Source organism: Elaeis guineensis, chromosome 8 (assembly GCF_000442705.2).
Source record: "Elaeis guineensis isolate ETL-2024a chromosome 8, EG11, whole genome shotgun sequence".
Lineage (NCBI taxonomy): Eukaryota > Viridiplantae > Streptophyta > Magnoliopsida > Arecales > Arecaceae > Elaeis > Elaeis guineensis.
This window is the reverse complement of record NC_026000.2, coordinates 6,059,969-6,082,068: the sequence shown is the minus strand read 5'-3', so window position 1 is coordinate 6,082,068 and position 22,100 is coordinate 6,059,969. Positions and strand designations below refer to the sequence as shown.

Sequence of the window (22,100 nt, the reverse complement as noted above, 5' to 3'; positions counted from 1 at the left end):
GATCAATGGCACTAACTTAATCAATTGATGAAGAATACATGTTAGCTACATGGAGAAGAAAAAATTAATAGATGTCTGTTTTAGCATCTGCTATCTTTTTTTTCTTTGTCCTTTCTTTGTTTGTCACTTTTTAGATGCTGGGGGTACAATAATAGACTCTAGAAAGGGTCCCATGTGTATCTTTTGTATGGAAGAATAATTTTTTTTCTTTGATAATATCAATAGTTGAATTGTATGATATTTTCTTCGAAATTTTTACATACAAATGAAAGAAAAAGATAGAAGTGGTGCTTCACATCTGTATAAGATGCGATTCAATATTTGGTGTTGTAAAAAAAAAAAAAAAATAATTATTTTTTCATGCAAAAGATACAACCCAAAATCCTAAAAATAGTCATTGGCTGTCACATACGAAATTAAATGGCCGTAGATGGTCCACCCTGTGGCCCATCCTGTGATGGCACCAAAATAACATGACACTCCAACAAATCGTGCTACGCTTTTATGAGGAAAGGGGAGGCATGAATGCCATGACCAAAGTATGTTGAAGTCGCTAAGCTTGTGCTTTTCACTACCTAGAAACAACCAAGGTACCCTCTGCAGGACTGCATTAAGTGGGAAACCGAGGGTGGGTCTTCAGAAGCCTAAGCCAGACCATAGTTTTGTTACCTAATTCAATCATGAACGCAAAATGATAAGGCCAACTAAATTGCTTCCCAACCCTACCAACCATAGGGCCAGAAAAGAAAAAAATGGCCTGCAATTTTGTAGGGACCCATTGTTTGGTAGGTCAGCTGCAGTTGTTTTGGTAGGTTGGGGGTCTCAATCTTATCACACTCTAATTTGTCGCGTGGTTTTAATCCTAAGATCTTGAGATATTGCGAATAACCTTGCAAACCAAGTGAACTATCTAAAAGTTCTTTTTTTCAAAAAATTTTTAAAAAAATCCCATTAATAGTGCATTTCGAAAATGAATTACGTACAAATGAACTGGATTAAATCAACCTCACCCTAGATCCCTCAAATACCACCTAGGTTTCATCCATGTTATTAATTAAGATTTATTCATCCTACAGCATCCTCCATGAGTTCATCACTCATTTACATGATCAATCTAAAATTGTCTGAGAAATCAAGCCAAGCTAGCCTGCAAGCATATAGTGTTGTTATAGCTCTACAATATTATCAAATACAAGTGTATATGTTGCTATTGTTATGGAAAAGTTGACAACCTACCAGGAAAATTTAAGATGTCCAAGGACTTGAAAATATTCCAGTATGTACTCATGCAAATATCATTCCCAACATCATCGTTCTCTCGTTTTCCATAGCATCTAAGCAAGAATCACCCTAAAACATCATAGATATTAATTAATACAACTTCTGAACTTTATTTAGATATACGAAACCGACAATTACAAATTCGACTCTACATGCAAATCTTATTCTTGTTGACAAGAATGGCATGAGAGATAACAAAAGGAACAAAGGAAAATACAAGAGAACAAAAAAAGGTTATACATAGCTCCAAATGTCTTCTACCGCACGTTTGAAGACTAGAACTATTTAACAAAACCTTTAATTAGTTGTAGTCTATATGTGCAATCCCCACTAAGGATCATCTTCCTTCCTCTCTTCAGCCATCAAGATAGGTAGGTGCCATAAACACTGGAGCTACTACTGCCTTTCCCTCCGACGAACACCGGTCCCCCATGGGCCTTGGATCGCCTACGGGGGCGGCTCGCATCATCGACAGAGGCGAAGATGACCATGGAAATGATCGACAGCCACACGATGATGACGCAGAAGATCACATCGCCGCTATTGTGGGACTCGAAAACCATTGGTACCATGGCTTTGCTGTGGATGCTCTCTTCACCTCCTCCGGTCTTTAGTTTGATCCACTGTAGTCCAATATGGCAGTATATATAGGCCTTTGGGAGATGGTGCTCCCATTGGTTCACTCCAAATTCCTGTCCAAGCGTTCCACTTTGACGATATACCATCTACTCTTTGGTTGACTGAGTCAATTGATAATTTTTTTAGTTTTAATTATTAGATGTTTGTTTTGACTAGGCCGGTCCTGTGAGCCGTAAATTATGGGGCACCAACGTGGTGCAACATGGATATAAAAATAGTGGATGAAGTCATAGACCCATGGAGTTGAGGTTCTTTATTGTGGCGACCAAAATTGAATGTTTTGGGAAGTCTTTTTATGTCTTAATGCTAAAGAAATAAGGATTTACGTGTGAAAAAGAAAAAAAAAAAAAGGATCATACAAGGATTTATCCGGAGTAACAAAGTATATTTGAATCTAAAATAAGGACTCTGGAGAAGAGGTGAGCTATCACTTCTTGGTATGTGGTTAAAAAAAAAAAAAAAGAAATGGTGGATGGAAATGGGATAATCTGTTCGAAGGTGTTGGTTCTGTACGTTTGTTTCCAGGACCATGTCCAAAGTCTCTCTTCTTCCTCAGAGGAGAAAAAAAAAAAAAAAGAAAAGTCTGAAGTCTTCAAACCACCACTGTTCGAAGCAGCTTTTGTCATTTACATCGGCCCGCAATCCATGGGCGCATTTAAAGATTGTAATTTATAGGTGTGAAGGATGATGACGTCGGTTTTGACCCACCGCCTGCTTTGCGGTTAAGGAACATTTAATATTTTTTAAAAATCAGCAAGATTTTTATCAAGACGCTGATATCAAAGGTAAATAAATATTTTATAAAATAATTATATTATTCATAAAAAATATAAAAAAAATATAACCCACTTTTCTGACGCCTTGAATATAGAATTTGCTGGTTTTCAAGATCTTAACCTATGTTTTATTTAGAGTTCCCTTATGCTAAAAGGTTTCACAATTTCGTTACGTTGAATTATAATAGGATAATTATATATTTTTATATTTAAAAATAAAATTATATAAATCAAAATAATAAAATAATTTATTATTATTATTTTTTATTTTTATTTTTAAAAATATTTTATAATATAAAAAATAAAATTAAAATATTTTTAGTTTAATATTTTTTAAAAAACTCATACAATAATGCTTTTGCTATCTCCATCACAACCATCGCTATTCCCACTACATCATTACAATAATGCTTTTGCTATTTCCATCACAACCATCGCTATTCCCACTACATCATTACTATCTCTAGTCATCTCCACCGTATCATCAGTATTATTACCACCCCCACCTCCTCCCCAACCACCCAAAAATAAAAAATACATAATTACAATATATATATTATCTTCAGTGACTTTTGTTAATTGATGGCCCGATTGCAACTTAAGGCATCATAACATAACCAAGCTTTTATGATCTACCATTTACATGAAGACAACTTTTTCAATTTTTTTTAATATTTTTTAAAAAACTCATATGATAACAATAATGCTTTTGCTATCTCCATCACAACCATCGTTATTCCCACTACATTACTATCTCTAGCCATCTCCGCCGTATCATCAGTATTATTACCACCCCCACCTCCTCCCCAACCACCCAAAAAAAAAAAAAAAAACACAATTACAATATACAAATTATCTCCGGTGACTTTTGTTAATTGATGACCCGATTGCAACTTAAAGCATCATAACATAATCAAGCTTTTATGATCTACCATTTATGTGAAGACAAAACTTGGTCTGCCTTATATGAAAGAAATATTCTCTATGCTGACATAAGTTTAGATGAAAAACATCATCTAGATCATGGCAATTTTGCCTTTAGAAACATGATTATTTTGAAGAGCTAGCTTTTGCTATGCAGGTCAAGGTGTTTACCAATCCAAATTTGGGAAAAAAAAAAGGGCCCACCAATCAAAACCAAAAGGATTCTACGCTTGGGATCCAAGGGGTCTAAATTCTTAAATCTAGTCCAACTTGAAAGAGATATAGATAGACACTTTTGAGCCTAGAGGTGCCAAGTGGGTTAGATACATGGCATTTGCTACGTTCACATCCATGGGTCAATACTAATGGTTATTGAACAAAGACTTGAAACCTTAAGAAAGTATTTGACACGCCAAAGGATTTGTTTGTTGGTGGATTTACATGATAGGGCAGGATGGGTGAGCAGACCAGCCAGACCATCCGATAAACATGTCGGCGTTCAAGTAGCATAGTTAATAGGCTGGATCAGAATCCAAATCCGTTAAGCATGCTAATGCATAATTACGTGTGAGTAGAGATACAGAAGTGAAGATTTCATTGTCGATCCAGACTCAAAATATCATATAAAATTATAGATCCATTTAGTATTATATGTAATATGTTAGTCATGCAAATTTTGACCCTTTAACTATGCAAGTCTTAGGATTTAATATCTTGGATCAACCCCATTTCAAATCAAAATTTTCAGATCCAAATCCTATGCTTAATGATGGATTTGAATTAGATAATTTCTTAAGATTTTAGATAGATGTGGCAATTCTAACGTGGGACGGATCACGTAAAATTTTTCGCTATGTCAGGAGAGATGCAAATGCGTACTTAACTTTCTAAGGTTTTTAGGCTGCATTTGAATCAACCTACCACAAAAATATGGATAAAGTTTATGATAATAATATTTTGTTTATTAAAAGAAACTCTGAGCAAATAGTAAATAGCAAGCCAACATTTACAAAAAAAAAAAATCCATTTTAAATATTCAAGAAAGATCCATCTTATTAAATTGACAAGTTGGTAGTTGATTTACGTGGTTTGAAAGTTGGGCCTTAGCTTTCCAAGCCAGACCAAGAGAATGATGCTCCTCTTTAAATAGGCCAGACTTGTTCAAGTCCATACACATATTCCAACTGCATCAAGTTCGACATGGATATATTTTTAGGGCCAACTCCAATTTGGGTATTTTTCAAACGAGACCAGATACGTTAGCAGGTCCCATTCTAGTTTTTTGCCACCTAATTTTAATCCTGTGGTTGTTTTGAGAAGCTTCTGCCTAGTTTTTTAATGAGCACAACCTCCGGCCATACTAAGAAATTAATGGTGCGCACATAGGCCCAATCTTTGGTGAAACCTTGCATTTGATGGGCTGGCTTAGCTCGGGGCCAGGCCACAAGCCGCACCCATCAATTGATATCAGACTTCGTAAGGCTTGGTCCTAGTCCTGATCCGGATCCTAGCCCAAATTTATCAAGGCATCAATTTGTAAGACCCGAGCCAAGCCCAAGACCCAATTCTAAGTCTTGCAAGCTCCAATACTATGAAGCAGGCCCAAACCATTGATACCCTCGTAGACTCAACGAAACTTCTTCTCAGGATACCCAATTTCACGGTGAGTAATCTAATATATGTATATAAAAACGGAAGCCTCTCGGAGGAGAAGCATCTATTCATCATATATATATATATATATTTTTTAAATCATTGATTGTCATGTTTTCAAAGCAGTATTTTTTTTTCTCTTTGATTTCAACACGACAGAGAGCCACTGACGGGCCGACGAGGAAACCGCATGGGAGCGAGAGATGCCATGGAGGCGAAAGGAGTTTTCCGATGACGGCAAGAGAAAGCGGAGGCTTCTCAACCATATGAGAATCAGAAATTTTGAAGACAAAGAGGGCAGATACCAATGGGGGGAAGTCACCCGCTTCTCGACCGCGGGCACCATGCCTTTCTTCATCTTCAACCCAATTACCGTCGACTCCAACTGACAAAGATTAAAGAAAACAACGTACGCATACTAAAAATTTCTAATGAAATTAGACCCAGTGAAAACCAAAAGATGGGGGAAATGTACTGTCTTGATAGCCTCGATGGCGCACTCGACTTGAAATAACCTTCCCTGCGACGAGAAAGTGTTGACTCCTCGGACATTGTGGCGGTGTGGGTAGCAGAGGGCTGAGGGGGGCCATGTCGTGGCTAGCCAAGGCGGTGAGGAGGCGGAGGGCATCAGGGACGTGGTCAGCATCGGGAGGCCTAGGAAGCCTATGAGGATTATGTGTGTGGCATCATCTGAGGTGTCTTCATCGGTGTCAGCATCGTCACCGACCTTGGCGACCACATCGAGCGGATCCCTAGGCCTTCTTCTCGTGAGAAGGACGGCAATGGCGATGGTGGAAAGGAAGTAGTGAAGCTCGTGGGAGGATGCGCTACAGGGGTCGGAGAAAATTTGAGAGAGAGAAAGGGATGGAGAGAAGGAAAAAAAATAGAGGGGAGTGGAGGAAAATTCGGGGACCCTCTCACCCGTAGGGACAAATAAATGTGTGTGGGGTGGCAGCATGTGATGTTGCATGGATGTTGGGAAGGAGAAAAGAAAAAAATAAAATATATCAAATATATTTATTATTCTTGAAATGAAGAGAAATAATTTTTTTAATAAAAAAAGTTAGAGAGATTTACAAATATTATAATATAAAAATATTATTAAAATAATTTAATCTAATTAATATTTAAGCTGAGGTGGGTGCTTCGCAGTAGGAGAAGGTCGAAGAGGGGGAGCACAGGGATTTGGATTCTGGAGAGGAGCTATCATCTTGCCAGCTGTTTTTGATCGTATTTGAGAATGGCATGTCGAGGGATGTACTGGTGCAATGGAGCAATCAAGATATCAGGTGAGTCTGATTGATATATCTATTGAAATTTTTTAATCTTTTATTTTTTTTTACTCAAACAAGATTTTTTTTTTTTGCATGTTTGATTATATTTTTTATGGCTTTTTGATTCTTCCAGCAGTTTTTCATTAACCAAAAACCATACAAATGAAAGTTTTTATTTTATTTTATTATATTTTTATTCATATTTTTACACTGTTGTTGGTGTTAAAAATGAAACCTAAAAGACTATTGTCAGCACTATGAATATTTCAAAATTATAGATTTTTATGATGTCGCCGAACTAAGGTCCACAATCTGTTGAAATGCTTTTGAGTGAAAAAAAAATTGATGATGGATGATTTTAGCTTCTGCTGTCTATATATATTATTGAGAAATTCATAAATTAAAGAGATTTCTTGATAATTTTAAACGAATTTATCATTGCATAGTAATAGCTGATTATGGATTTCCTATGAACTTTGCAACTGATTATGATAAATAGTGAACGGCTTAACCAGTATGAATACCTATTTCCTAACTTCAATTCTTTAAATTTAAACTAAATGGTATATCAATCTATCTATTGTCTATCAATAAATATGGGATGCTTAGCTCCTTTTGGATTGCCTAGCTCTCATAGAGTGTTGAAGATGAGGGGACTTGGATATGCTACAAACTTTGAACCAGACAAAAGGATACGTATATCTGAGTTTATATTTTTATTTCGAATATTTGATATCATCTATGATATCTTTTATATTATATTAAAATTTTAATTTATAAAAATATTATTTGAGAAAATAATTATATACCGTGCATCACATGAGATTCTAAGCTAGTTCTTTGTACACCGCATGTGATGCTCTATTGATTGGGCCATGTAGTCACCGCTTTCCACCTCATTTAATATTTACAGTCTCATTTTTTCATTTGAAATTTTGAATAATAAAAATATCCTTTCTCTTTTAAAAAAATTATGACATCCTGTGACTATATTATGACATCCTGCGATCAAATTATGACTTTCTGTTTATAATTCGGCTATAAGATATCATAAAGAAAGGAATGATATTTTTGTTATTTAAAAATTTAGTAAATTCTCAATGATAAAAATATCCTTCTCTCTTTATGATTTTTGAAAAAAAAAAATTATTACTTTTTGTGTACAGAAAGTCATAATTTAACCGTAGGATGTTATAATATAGCTAAAGAATGTCATAATTTTTTCAGAACATGAGGAGCATTTTTGTTATTCAAAATTTTAAATGAAAAAATAGAATTATGGATATTAAATATGTTATTAAATGCATGTTAGAAAATAATGACTACGTACTCTAATATAATTGAATAGTATACTTCATATCAATTTTATTATATCGATGCATAAAAATTTTTTCTTTCACGGTGTGTAGATTGGTTATGAAATAAAGATTCTTGCGTTTCGCTCCGTGAAAGTGGAGGGACAAAGGAATCCCAAGCTTCTATTGTGGGCTTCAGGTGGTTCATTTTCTTCCTCCATTCTAATCATTGCAGTCGAAGAGTTAACCTTCCTTGCTGGTGCATTCCCATTGATCTATTGATTAATCTCCAAATAAGCCAGGAGTAGGATTAGCCGAGCAAAAGATGATCATTAAATAGTTTAGAGTTTGCTTTGCAGAGTGAACAATGAAAGAGGGCCATCCAACCTTTTTGTTGAGAACCAATGGGATCAATAGGTCGACTAGAATTGCTTATTCTTGAGTAATTGATGGGATTTGAGCTCCCTTCAATTACATAAAGAAAAGGGAATAATAAGATGTGGGTCAACACTCTTGAGAGACCCAAGTACAATATGGTAATTGTAGTATAAGATGGCCCATTCGTATACTTGCATGATGATCTTGTAAATCCCAAAATGTTCAACTGTTGTCTTTGTCGGTTCACACGGCCAAAAAAATCTTGAAATCAAAGTTTATTATACACTATGCCTAGCCCGACGGTAGTCAAAGAGATGGCAATCACTATAAGCTTATAGGCCCTACAAGCACGCAAGACAATCAACTTGTACATCAACCATGTTCACAAATAGTGGAACAAAGTTAAAATGGATCAAACCTATAATGATAGTTTAACATGCCTAAAATTTATCCAGAAGTCATAAATTAAATTAGTTTCTCAACTTTTAAATTGAAACAACTATCAAACCTTCAATTTGATTATAGATAATTATAGGATAAGTTACAATGAAGCAAGTACAAAAGTAAGATCCATAAAATCATAACATAATAACCATGTCCATACAAAATGCTAGCAAGCCTCGCCTCCAATCACCCTCCTAAAATCATATGCCGACCTCCATATCTTGCTATCTGTAAAATAAGAAAAAGTAAGATAATGGGTTCAACAGTTTATTAAGTATCCTACATCTTATATAGGAAGAAAATCATAAATAAATAATAAATATATATTTTTATAATATTTTGTGCTCTACATGTTGCCATACCATGGTCGATGCTGTTGGTACTAGAATTATCTGAATTCAACCCATATAAATTATTTTAGGGCATGCTTGAAACATAAAGACATAAAAACCGAACCTAAAAGACTCTTATCATTAATATTCCTATCACTTACTTATCTATGTATTAGAATTGCGATCATCAAAACAACAAAGCAATAGGAGTAAATATTCGTTGCATCGGTGATACCATGTAAAACTGACTCCATTGCTCTCTTCGACATTAAAATCAATCGGTCATACATTCCAACTTAGGTAGATATATTAAAAGTTTTCCAACCATGTCAAATGAGTTATGTCAAATGAGTTATATCAAGACAACGAGTCCGAAACTATATAATGACATTTAGCATGACTTGAAAACTCTCAAAATCTTTACCCATACTTTAATAATACTACACTGAGTTTGGAGGTAGACAAGCAGCTCATCCATCAACCGTTAGTAACATTATGTTTGGGTCCCACACTTATGAGCTGGATCCCCGGTGTCCGTTGTGGCTTACAGAATTTTATGACATGCGGCATGACTCCAATGGACCCATGTCCGCCGTGCATGGTGTCCATGTCCGCCGAACCCAAGTTCCAGCCAAACGAGGAGTGGGCCCCATACCACGTGAAGCGATCACTGAGATCTCCCGTGCACCGTCCCCTACGTGCCACGTGGAACCCATCTCAGTCTCTCGAGGCCGAGGTGGTGGGGAGTACGAAGAATGACGTCACTGTAAACAGTAATTAAAGATACGCCTACGGTTTCATGGTTTTGATGGCTAAGATAATATTTATTAAGATTTAGTAAACTGAGACGTCACCCGAGATACAGTGAAACCAAGAGACACGTGTACGGTTGGGAGTGATTGCAAATTATTTATTTATAATATTATGCTACATCTGTATCCAGATATTAACAGAGTTAAAATCCCTAAATACCCCTAACGCCTGCAATTTCAGTAAACTATTAAAATATAATTTTAAATGGAGACCATCTGATAAATGTAAGCTGTTGATCTTGTCATTATATTAGCTAATAATATTTTCTTAATTAGAAAAATAGAGAAGAAAGGGTCTTTTTGTAATTTAGCTTCTTACGAGTAGTATTAAGGAGAGTGAGGGGAACTACTTTCCGGATCGTGATCGTACCGAACTGGAGTGGCTTCCAGCTCTCCAGAAGGAACCATTGCTTCGTGCGTTCCCTCTTCCAAGCTCACTCGCATGGCGATGGCTGCGATGGGGATATCACGAATCTCGCCCTCGAGAATCCTAACCCCTTCGACCTCTCCCTCTCCTTCTCCCTCTCCCGATCGGACCTCCAACGATCTACCACTTTGCCTCAGAACTTCCTCGAACCGGGGCCTTTCTTCCTCTTTCCACTTTTCCGGCGAGGCTCTCTTCTCCAAGGCCGCCCTTGGGCTCTGGACAACGGCCGCGGAGGGGAGGACCCCGGTTCTGGTTTCCCCCAAGGCGGTCACGGACTCGAGGAGCTCGCAGACGTGTCTCGATCCTGACGCCAGTCGAGTAAGTTGGTTTGTTTTCAATATTGGGGCTGTGAGATCCTGAATGATCAGGATTTTAGTTTGAGTTCAGTGACTTCGTTACGTTCTTTAATTTTGATACTGAAATTACTCGACTTGCTGGAAATGCTGGCGTTAAAGCTTAAAAAGGGGAGCGTCAAATCTTGTTCGAGCGAAAAGAGCAGCTTTTTTATAATTTTCTAGGGTTATTCTTGATTTTATATTGCTGCTTTTTATTTAATGGTTTGATCTTTGGGGATATCAGATGTTAAATTTTCCACGAATGGTATATATTATATAATATTCGTTCTTGACGTTAATGTAGTCTATGCTAACAGAATACTTACCAAGGGAAGGATTAACCCGGAAGTGTTTCATTATAGTGCAGTAACTTTAAAATCCAGGAACTTTGGTTCTGCGGTTTTCTAGTGTAGTTTGTCGATTTGTTGAGTTTTGTTTGTGTTTATACTCTGCACTATTTTAAAGTTGTTGGTCCACATCCACAGTGTGTGAATTACCAAAGGATTCATCAAGACTAGAGAACAATGTTTTATGATGTGCCTGGCAAATTTTTTCAATTACTGGAAGACCTATCTACCATTTTCAACTATTTAATTTTCAAGTTGTCATAAATCACACAGTTTGTTATAAGCTGTACAATTTTGAAATGCACTTTTTTAACGGGCTTGCAAGTATGACCACACAAATGTTGATTCTGATAAATATGGACTTGATCAAAAGGGCTGTTCATAGTGCCTCCAATACAAGAGTGCGTAATTTTCTCAATTAACACTGTCGGCTACTCAACGAAATGTTCTGGTGCTCCAAATCTTGAATCAAAACCGCCTAGCAATTTCCAAAATTTTAACAGACTCAGATTTAGTAAGTTCATCAATGGTTGCGTTTAACATAGATTGCCGGTAATTTAACATGGGCCCATCAAATTACTGCATTTGGTATGTTTTTTAAGTGGCAATCTGGATTGCCAAGCAGATTACTTTGGAGAGAGGTGGCTATCCAGATTACCACATATTTGGTAATCTTGCAATATTTCTTTTGGACAAAAATACTCTCAAAAAATTCCACGGTCTTCTTCCTTATGATGGGCAGTGGAAGGGGGGGGGGGGCCAAAATCGGCGCCTTCCTCTACAAATCCGGCCGGCGACGGTCTGAAACCAGCCGATCGGCGGGCCACCGTCGTAGCCCTCACCGAGGGGTTGCGAGGGCAACGTGAGCGGCTGGCCGTTCAAAAAGAAATGGAGCATGGTGGTGTAGCTCTCACCGAGGGGCTGTGGAGGTAGCGCGAGCGGCCGGTGGGTGGTATAAGTGGCCAGGGGGCAGCGTCGGGGGGCCGTGGGGGGTGGGGTGTAGGGGATCGACGGCGTGGGTGAGGGTGGCGACGCAGGTGGGTGAAGGCTGCGATAAAGGTGGCTGTGGAGGACGTGGGGTGTGGGTTCGCCGGAGGGCCAGGGGACAGTGCAGGGGGTAGTGCGAACGACCAAGGGCAGTGTCGGAGATGCAACTGCTGGGGGCCGGGGGCGGAGCAGCCATGGGTTGGGGGGGTTGTGGCATGCGGGGGAAGGAGAAGGAAGAAAAAAATAATATATTATATTATATATTGTATATATAATATAATATATAATATATGTTATAATATATAATATATAATATATTTTGTTCTTTTATTTTGAAAAATTAAAAATTTTGTGCATGGAGTGTGATTTTTAATAAATTTGATTTAAGGATATTTTGAAAATTTGATGTTACATTAGCAGTTATCTGATTGTTATATCAAACATAATAATCAAGATTTTCAGTAATTTTACTGCAACATTACCTGCATGTACCAAACACAGTAATCAATATTACTGGCAATCTATCCAGATTGCAGATAATCCATATTATCAGGTAATCCAGATTAAGATTGCCTGGCAATGCATCAAATGCAACCTAAGTGCTAATGTTTTCAACTTTGGAGCATCCATAAATGACATCATCCATCCTTAGATTTTTCGCCTCCTGTTGTATATTAGTCTAGCATAATGGGCCTAATGCCCTAACCTGACCTAATTAATCATAAATACTGATAGCATTCCGCCTCCTTTTTATTTTTATAATGCTTGATGCATACTTTCTGGGCCAATAGGTTGCTCTCTGTCACTTTCAGAAACCACACAATTGAAAGGGCTTAAGTACATAATTACATCCTGATAAAGATCAACACCTCTTGATATGCCTATTTTAGACATCAAAGCAATCTCCTTCACTTGAATCCCTCTAGCTTGGCTCTTCTCAAGGTCATCAACGTCGATGAGAATTATGATACTTATGGTATGCAGAGCACCACAACATGGCTTGATTACTTATTTGAATTATGCCATGACATTCATTTGTCCAACACTAATAGGACTTGATGGGGGTTCTAAGTTTTAGGCAAAGTTCATATAATCAAAAACTGGCTCTAATAAGTAACAAACTAATGCCTTTACACTAGTCTACCCCATGTCCTTTTTTTTTTTTTAATGTTCTTTTTGTTTTTAAGGGATATTCTTTGATCTCATGGATCTTTCCCATTGTCATCTTCCTATATTTGGATGGTGTTTCTGCAATGACTAGAAATAATTATCATGAGAAGCCAGTTAGCCTGCATTCAACACTCCATTGCATTTTCAAAATCGAAATTTAAAATCCACCCCCACTAATAAAATAACAGGAGACTTTATCAAGAGCAGCAAAACTGAGGTGCAAAGACCAGTCTCTCAAGAAGAAAATATGGCTGATGACCTCTAGAGATGATACATGATAGTGGAAGAAGAAGCGGTTATTTCTCTCTAGCTCTCTTGTACAAATTAAAAAGACAGATGATGAGGGAGTCAATTTCATGTTGAAGGGCCAACCAGCCTATGTTAGTTGGTATCCTTTTCATTTGGGAGAGGTCCTGTGTTGAATCCCGGTGGTGGCATCCCCATTGTATTCCTCAAAGGGAAAAAGAAAGAAAGGAAAAAAGTTGGAGGGCCATTCCTGTTGATTTGTGCAATCTCATATCTCAGTAACTTGAGCTTGCTCCTGGTTGCATGAAGTTGATGTTTACTCCACGTAATTCAGCTAGATCACTTGCTTCCAGGAAGGAGCTTATTTACAGATGCTAAGGGATACTCAGGAGTAAATGGCTTTATACTTGATTGCATGCATGTCCCATAGTCCTTACATGGTTTTCATTGTCTCTGTATGTTGTGCTCATTCTTTTTGTATATTGACTTTCTATTTGTTTCTGACTTTAGTTTAATAGCTGATCAACTTGATCTTTGGGAAAGTGGGTGTGACTGTCCTCTTTTTTTCCATAGAGTGTTTTGGGAATTATACTTGGAGGTGGAGCTGGAACCCGTTTGTACCCTCTAACAAAGAAGAGAGCCAAACCAGCAGTTCCATTAGGAGCCAACTACAGGCTGATAGACATCCCTGTCAGCAACTGCTTGAACAGTAATATTTTAAAGATTTATGTTCTGACGCAATTCAATTCTGCTTCCCTCAACCGCCACCTTTCACGAGCTTATGGAAGTTACATGGGTGGATACAAGAATGAAGGCTTCGTGGAAGTTCTCGCTGCTCAGCAGAGTCCAGAGAACCCGAACTGGTTTCAGGTTATTTGTTTGAATTATTCTTTTATTCTTAGTCTTTTATGTGTCCATGTTTAATATGTTTTTTATATTCTCGACGATCTACATGCTATTCATCCAAGTTGAATTTTTTGGAATTTGATGGTGGATACTCATCTTTCTTTTGATAATGGGTGTAATTTGTGTTATTTAATGATGGTACTGAACTATAGAAGATCATGTTTTCTTCATTGTGAGAATTCTTTTTGCATTGGCAGTAAAAGTTCAAAATGCTGTATATGTCAAGAATCTAGTGGTGCCTGTTGAGGATTGATATAAACTATCCCTTTCTTAGTTAACTTTTCTTGGATAGGTAATAAAGATTTTGATAATGAAGTAATGATCACATTAAAAAAATAGCCTCTGGTCCTCAAGGTGGGAGAATCATCAGAATTTTAAGGTGGTGAAGTTTCCAACAAGCTCTCTCATTCTGTAAAACCCTCTTTAAGCAAGTAATGCCACCATTATTCTATTTGTTTGATCGATATGTATACTTGCCGCACAAGAGGCAACAGTCCAAATTTTGTTAATGGAAGACATGAGACAATGAGGATTTTAAGCTTCCCTATCCTAAACATTGATGCTATGCATCATCTCCCACCACAAACCTCTCTTGGAAAGAGACTCTGAACAAGAAAATTCCCTCCCTCAAACTACTGTAGATGATGCTTTATTTCCAGCGGTCTACAGGCTTTAGGGTGAATATTAATATTTCATTATTTTATATAATGCCAGTAAATAAATGTTCGTTGAGTTCATGGATCATGAAACATCATAATCAAAGCCCCGGTTCTTCTTGTTATTTCTGGATTTTTTAGGCAAGTAGTTGCAGATAATTGCAGACAAGAGCATGCCTGCTGGGTAAAAGTCATTAGGTCATTAACTGAGAGTGAGTCCTGATGTTCCTTCTTTTCCTAGCTCAAGGTTTGGTTAAGCTGCAACAGAATGCTATCTGCTGTTTGGAATGGATGTAAAGAACAATCTTACCTGAAGCGCCAGTCCCCCATAAGACGTACGATCTTGTAGATTTTAATATTTCGAGTTGGAAGTTTGAAATTGGTGCAAATACTTGAAGTAAATGATAAAAGCAATTGGAAAAAAATATTTAGAGATCGCTAAATGAAGTCTCCAAAATCCTGTTGTTTTGTACAAATGCAATTAACTACCAATTGCATGTAGTGAGTGGCATTTGCACATGAAAATTCTCTAATATGGATTTCTTATACGACGACAACTGACCTTTAAGTTACGAACCTGTTAGGTTGCCAGATGATGGTAAAAGCATTTTTCTTAAGCCTCAATAATTCTTACTTGGTGGAATCTCCTGTAATGTATTTTTCAGGGTACTGCGGATGCTGTAAGGCAGTATCTGTGGCTTTTTGAGGAGCACAATGTTATGGAATTTCTTATTCTTGCTGGAGATCATTTGTACCGCATGGACTATGAGAGGTTTATCCAGGCACACAGAGAAACAAATGCGGATATCACAGTGGCTGCACTTCCAATGGATGAAAGGCGTGCAACTGCCTTTGGCCTAATGAAAATTGATGAAGAAGGACGCATAATTGAATTTGCAGAGAAGCCAAAAGGGGAGAAGCTGAAGGCAATGAAGGTAGGGACTTCCTAAATAGCTTTCTGATGTCCCTAAGGCCATATATGTTGTTAAACGTTCATTCTAATGTAGTCAGCATCCATAATCGAGGTTATAAACATGTTAGTTTATTCATATTGCATCTTAATGAACTTGTTTCACAATCTTTACCTTGTAGGTTGACACCACCATTTTAGGCCTTGATGAGGAAAGAGCAAAAGAGATGCCATATATTGCCAGCATGGGCATCTACGTGATCAGCAAAGACATAATGTTGCAGCTATTACGGGGAAAATTTCCAGGAGCCAATGACTTTGGAAGTGAAGTAATTCCTGGTGCTACCAACATTGGAATGAGGGTATGCCTAATATTTTAAAGTGAGTTACTAATTTATCATTTTCTAAAAGATTAAAACACTCTTTTCTTGGGAAGTTGAAAGTTATCAAAGAGACAAAGTACATCAAAAATTGCCTTCAAAACAGCACTGATTTGAAATTTGTTAAGATCTACTCAATATTCGATTTGTTCTTTTAAGATCATTATCCTTGAAGCATGACTGCAACATCAAAATACCATTCTTTACTGGAAATTATCTTCAACTAGTTTCCAAATTCTTAATGCATGCATTAAACAACAGAAGAAGACTGATATGATTTACTTACAATTCTAAAGATCCTCCATAGAAGGAAATGTCTTTATTGCATACCATATGGTGATGTTGCAGTGGATGCAACAGTAGTGAGATTCTCACTTGTCACATTACAGAGTAAGATGATAATAGTTTCATAATTTCAGTTGTTTTTATGTATTAAGTTTACAAATGCCTTGTAAAATTATAGGTACAAGCTTATTTGTATGATGGATACTGGGAGGACATCGGGACCATTGAGGCATTTTATAATGCAAATCTGGGAATTACTAAGAAGCCAGTACCGGATTTCAGGTATTTTTCTTAGAAGGATGATGAGAAGGAACTGCTGTTTTTTATTCTTAAAAAAATATGTTCCTTCCGCTGCTCATTAATTCTTGATCTAGCAATAATTGTAGAATCTGAACTATATGTGCAGCTTTTATGATCGTTCATCTCCAATTTACACACAACCTCGATATTTACCACCTTCAAAAATGCTTGATGCTGATGTTACAGATAGTGTTATTGGTGAGGGATGTGTGATCAAAGTAAGTTAATTTTGTGTATATATACATTTTCTACTTGCTGTTTTTTTCTCAGAGGTTGAACTTGTCTCTATGTACAACAAGAGTGAAGTATATCTGCTGGGATCTTTTCCCATCTATGAAACTGTCCATGCTCATAGGACGCTTGATTTTTTTTTCTTTTCTGATATCTAGAGTCTAGATATCCATCTCTCGTTACATGGAACTTCTGAAGATTCAAACAACCTGAAGTTTTCAGTAATGATTTATAAGATTGCACATCTAGTTTGCTGGATATTTTCCTGATGAGCATCATTATTTATTTTTGTGCTATCCACTGTTATTTTTCAGTTCTGCCTCCAAAAAGCCTGCCAAATTATGGCTTCTTCTGTGATTTTTTGTTCTCTTTGCACGATTTTCCTGCATAGGCTAATAATTTCGGCAAAAGATGAGATTCTTAATAAACATTTCTGATATTCTTTTACTAATGTATTTGCAGAACTGCAAGATTCACCATTCTGTAGTTGGGCTCCGTTCTTGTATTTCTGAAGGTGCAGTCATAGAAGACTCGTTACTGATGGGAGCAGATTATTATGAGGTAATTTTGCATTTGAAAAATATGAAACCCAAGCAAGTTGTTATCGAATGATATCCAGAAAGATAGATGTCCACCAGTTTTTATCTTTGAATAAGGTTGTTCTCCTTATTAAAAAAAAAAAAAAGGTTGTTCTACCATGATAATAAATGTGATGTATTATGCTGTCAGACGGATCAAGAAAAGAGGTTCCTGGCTGCCAAAGGTAGCGTTCCAGTTGGCATCGGAAAGAATTCTCACATCAAAAGAGCCATTGTAGACAAGAATGCTCGTATTGGAGAGAATGTCAAGGTAGTCCTGCTGCGCTCACCTCTGCTAGGTTTTCTTCATTTTTATCATTAATGGATTTGGAAATGATGCATTGAAAATTTATTAATATTCTCATTGAAAGACATCACATTTAGTACTCGTGTAATATACATTATGTGGCCAAATATGTTCACATCATTCATGCATGTAAATTTGGTTTGATTGGTTGGTGGGATATGTGTGTCCTTCTAACAGTTGATTGGTATTCCAGATCATCAACAGCGATAATGTGCAAGAAGCAGCAAGGGAGACGGATGGATACTTTATTAAGAGTGGTATTGTCACGGTAATTAATGATGCTTTGATCCCTAGTGGAACGGTCATATAGAACCTTCAAACATCAGGATCATGAATATGATGGAGTAACTCTTTGTTCACCCTCATGGTGAAGAGCGCAATATCTTTTTCTTTTTTCTCTCTCTTTCTTTTTCTCTCCCCCCCCCCCTCTTTTTTTTTTTTTTTTCCCTTAGTGTTGTTGTTGTTGTAGTTGTTTTGTGGTGTAAGGTACTTTAGTGGAAGATCCCTAGCAAGGACATTTCCTGTATCGAAGCAAATACATTTTCCTCACGATTAATGTCTTGGATAAGGTTCTATTCTGGGTCGATATCTGGATTCTTGCTGTTACTTGTGGAGGGCCTTGGATATTTGGGGAGCCCTATGAGCTACCATGATTTATTAAATTTATTAGCGCTAACTTGTCAATTAAATATATTTAGACGATCACTTCCAGTGATGGTAGCACTTGCCACTAGCGTTGAGCCAAAGACGAACCCAGGATATGAGTTTGACTCTTAACCAAAAATATGTATAATGTAAAAAAATAAAAGCCTGTCCACTGTTATTCTCAAAACATGCAATCACCACGCCATCACTGAAAAATCATCATAAAAATTATTATGATATTTGTTTTCTTTTATTAGCTTTGGACCTTTTGGTTGCGGAGTAGTGCTCGTAATCCAGCTACAAATGTTGTTACCAAAAAAAAAAAAAAAAAAAAAAGCTACAACTGCTGGGTCCTATTAAATGTTGACCTATGCGCTCCATAAATCCATGCTGTGGTTGACTGATTGCTACAGCCAACTTGCTATTCTCTTCTTTAGCCTTGACGGCCATGATCATGTTGGTTTGCTTTCGGAGAAGGAACTCCATTACCGGGGTCATAGCGAAGCAATGTTCTCCCGCCTAATTGTAATTTTAGCCCACCGGGACCTGCAAACCACCAATGTAATTTGTATGGAAGGTTTAGGCAACAAGGTACGAAGGATTGTCGACTCCGTGATACTTTATAAGAGGCTAAGCAGGAAACAAAAGGCAATCCTCTGGGTTAAAACAAAGCTAGTTAAAACTTTAGGACCCGTTTTGGTATTGAAACATTTTATGTTATCAGAAATTCAAGAAGAAAAATAAACTAGACAGAGGAACATATACTATGAAATTCTTTTGCTTTCTCATATTATTTTAAAAACTTTTAGAGCCTTTGGTAACAAAGATTTACTACTTTCAAAAAAATGAAGTTAGGACAAGCAAAAGCTTTGCACAAGTTCTATCCCCAGCGTCAATATCTTTCTCAAGGAACAAAAACATCAATATGAATGAGATATTTCCCTATTTGGTGTAACAAACAAAAACACAAAAAAATATGACGAATAGGCCCTTTAGAAACTATGCTTTCTTAAAATTAAAACAAAAAAGAAAAAAAAGGAACTGCATTTTTTACCAGTAGCTTTTATGCGCAAATTCTATTTGTTGATGCGTTTCGATTTATTTGGAGGGTAATATCAAAATTGTCTTCTTGGTCCTGGGTGCCATAGGAGGAAGGGATGTGGTTTCCGTGTTCTTTTAGTCCCTTGGGAGACATCCAGGATGTTTTCTCCTCCCAGCACAAGAACGATACATAAAAAAGGGAGAGAAGATGGAAGAGCAAGTCCGTACCATGGATGGTATGAAGGGGCATGACTCCTTCAACCGAACAAGCAATGAGCACCAAAAGAAACACCACCATGCAAGCACTTCTCTTCTCCATTCTCGTATCTGATGCCCTTCCAATCTCCATCCCTTGCTCTTATATACTGTTGTGGGAGATCTCATAAGCCTGTTGAATTTTCAACCCAAAGAGAGGTAGAGACCTCGTCCCGTCTTCTACGTCAAAACAATGGTCCTCCGTCGACACAAGATTTTTCTTATGCGTAGAACGAAGACTTCATCGAAAGCGTGTCGAACTTTCAACCCAAAGAGGTAATAGAGAACTCCTCTCATGCATCTTCTACGTCTAGAATTAATGATCCTCCATCACAAGGGATTTTTCCTACATCTAGAGTCGCGTCAAAGTTTCAACTCATCTTCTTCTACGTCTATAACTAACGATCCTCCATTACAAAATTTTTTTATATATGTTGATAATATCAAAAACGTGTCAAATTTTCAACCCTAATAGTCTTCTATATCTATAACTAATGATCCTGCATTACAAAACCTTCTGTTGGGATATACCGACCGGTCCCACACACGCCGACTCACCATCGGGTCCGCCTGATCGGTGCCCGACTCTACTGACCGACGACTGCCGACACCGTCCGACCGAGTATACGTCGGTCGGGCAGACCCTCTCCGTTCCCGACTGACCGAACCGCGGAGCCTGATATCCGACTCCCGCAACACGCCCGACTGACCGTCGGAGAGTCCCTGGGTTTTCACCCAGCATTCCACAACCAGACGCCAACGTACAGTCGGTCGGCTCCTCCGAACACCGTACGGCTACTGAGGGCCGCCGCCCTGACAAAGGCATGCGGCGTAGCCGTCTGGGATATTGCCCACCTAAGACATGGGTCAACCCTAGTGATTTGACAGCCCCACGGTGATTTGACAGTCCCACGGCGACCCTGACAGCCTCCGACGATTTGACAACTCTCCCATTGTTTGCGCCATTAATGACGGCGCCATGCCGCGCTCTACTATAAAACGGAGAAGGCAACAGTGCTACAGGAGGTCCCTTCGAAACCCTTGGGCTTACTCTCCCTCTCTCTCTCTGGCTGAGCTCCTTGATTCTTTTCTACTATTGCCTAGTCTCCTCTCTGACTTGACCATCGGAGGGTCCCGCCGGAGTCACCTCCGGTCAGTGCAGACTTTTTTTGCAGGTGCTCGTTCCCGGCGATCAGACGGCGAGGGGATTGGCCGCAACAGGTTTGGCGCGCTAGGTAGAGGGGCGGCGACAGAGATCACGACCCCCACAGAATTCGAAACATCCTTTCGAGATGACAAGAACCAGAGCTCAGCGATCGAGGGCCACGGGATCGGCAAGGCACTCTTCCCGCTGGGAAGAGGCCTCTCCTCCGCCCTCCATGGCGGAACCTAGCTCTCCGCATCCCGTGGTGACCACGGAGGCACAGATCGCGACGATCGTACGGCAGATGACCGTGCTGACTGACGCGGTCAAGAGCCTTCAACAACAACCAATCCGGTTGCCACACTCGCTGGTAGAGCAACCGGCGGCACACCCGATGCCCTCCAGGAGCAGCCGCCGACGCCTGCGCTGGTCTCCATCCCCTCCCCAGGAGCAGCCGTCACGGCACTCCCACCGGGGGGGGAAGGCGGACACGGCATGATGCCCACCAGTCCTGACGACCGTCTCCTTCCCAGCTGGAACGAGCAAAAAAGGAGAAGCGGCCGCGGACGCCATCCGCCTCCCTCTCAGATTCATCGGGAGACTCCACTCCCGAGGTCTCTCAGCATCGACGGACCGACGACTACGAACGTAGGTTCGAATAAATCGACCGTCGACTCGCCCAGCTGCAGGTGGATGGACGGAAGTCCTCGAACGACGTCGACTTTCAGACCGCCCAACCTCTCTCCCGACTCATCCTCGACGAACCGATCCCTAGTCGGTTCAAAATGCCCCATGTGGAGCTCTATGACGGCTCCACCAACCCAGTTGACCATCTGGAGAGCTACAAGGCTCTCATGACGATCCAAGGGGCGACCGATGTCCTTCTCTGCATTGGCTTCCCCGCCACACTTCGCAAGGCCGCCAGGGTCTGGTACTCCAGCCTCCGCTCAAGAAGCATCCACTCCTTTGGACAACTCGAACATGCTTTTGTGGCCCACTTCAGCATTAGCCGGAAGCCCCCACGGACCTCCGACAACCTTTTTTCCCTCAAGCAGGGAGAAAACGAGACACTCCGACACTTCGTGACGCGATTCAACATGGCTACGCTCGAGGTTCGGAACCTCAACGAAGACATGGCTATC

At 38.9% G+C, this 22,100-nt stretch overlaps 1 protein-coding gene and 1 pseudogene across 1 annotated transcript; both read left to right on the top strand.

Annotated features, from left to right (window-relative positions):
• The window catches only part of LOC140851044 (agamous-like MADS-box protein MADS1), an 84,917-nt pseudogene that overhangs the window by 4,745 nt on the left and 58,072 nt on the right, over positions 1-22,100 (top strand).
• LOC105050621 (glucose-1-phosphate adenylyltransferase small subunit, chloroplastic/amyloplastic) lies at positions 10,168-18,422 on the top strand. The gene is made up of 9 exons (XM_010930707.4): positions 10,168-10,553; positions 13,894-14,190; positions 15,548-15,817; positions 15,975-16,154; positions 16,636-16,739; positions 16,864-16,975; positions 17,451-17,549; positions 17,718-17,837; positions 18,067-18,422. The coding sequence occupies exons 1-9, from the start codon at positions 10,251-10,253 to the stop codon at positions 18,181-18,183; spliced, it is 1,602 nt and encodes a 533-aa protein (XP_010929009.1). The 5' UTR covers positions 10,168-10,250; the 3' UTR covers positions 18,184-18,422.

Excerpts from the sequence above, each read along its gene's own strand:
- LOC105050621 (XM_010930707.4), top strand. The coding sequence starts at position 10,251 with ATGGCGATGGCTGCGATGGGGATATCACGAATCTCGCCCTCGAGAATC. Across the intron at positions 14,191-15,547 it reads AGAACCCGAACTGGTTTCAG|GGTACTGCGGATGCTGTAAG; the intron begins GTTATTTGTTTG and ends TGTATTTTTCAG. Across the intron at positions 16,155-16,635 it reads CTACCAACATTGGAATGAGG|GTACAAGCTTATTTGTATGA; the intron begins GTATGCCTAATA and ends GTAAAATTATAG.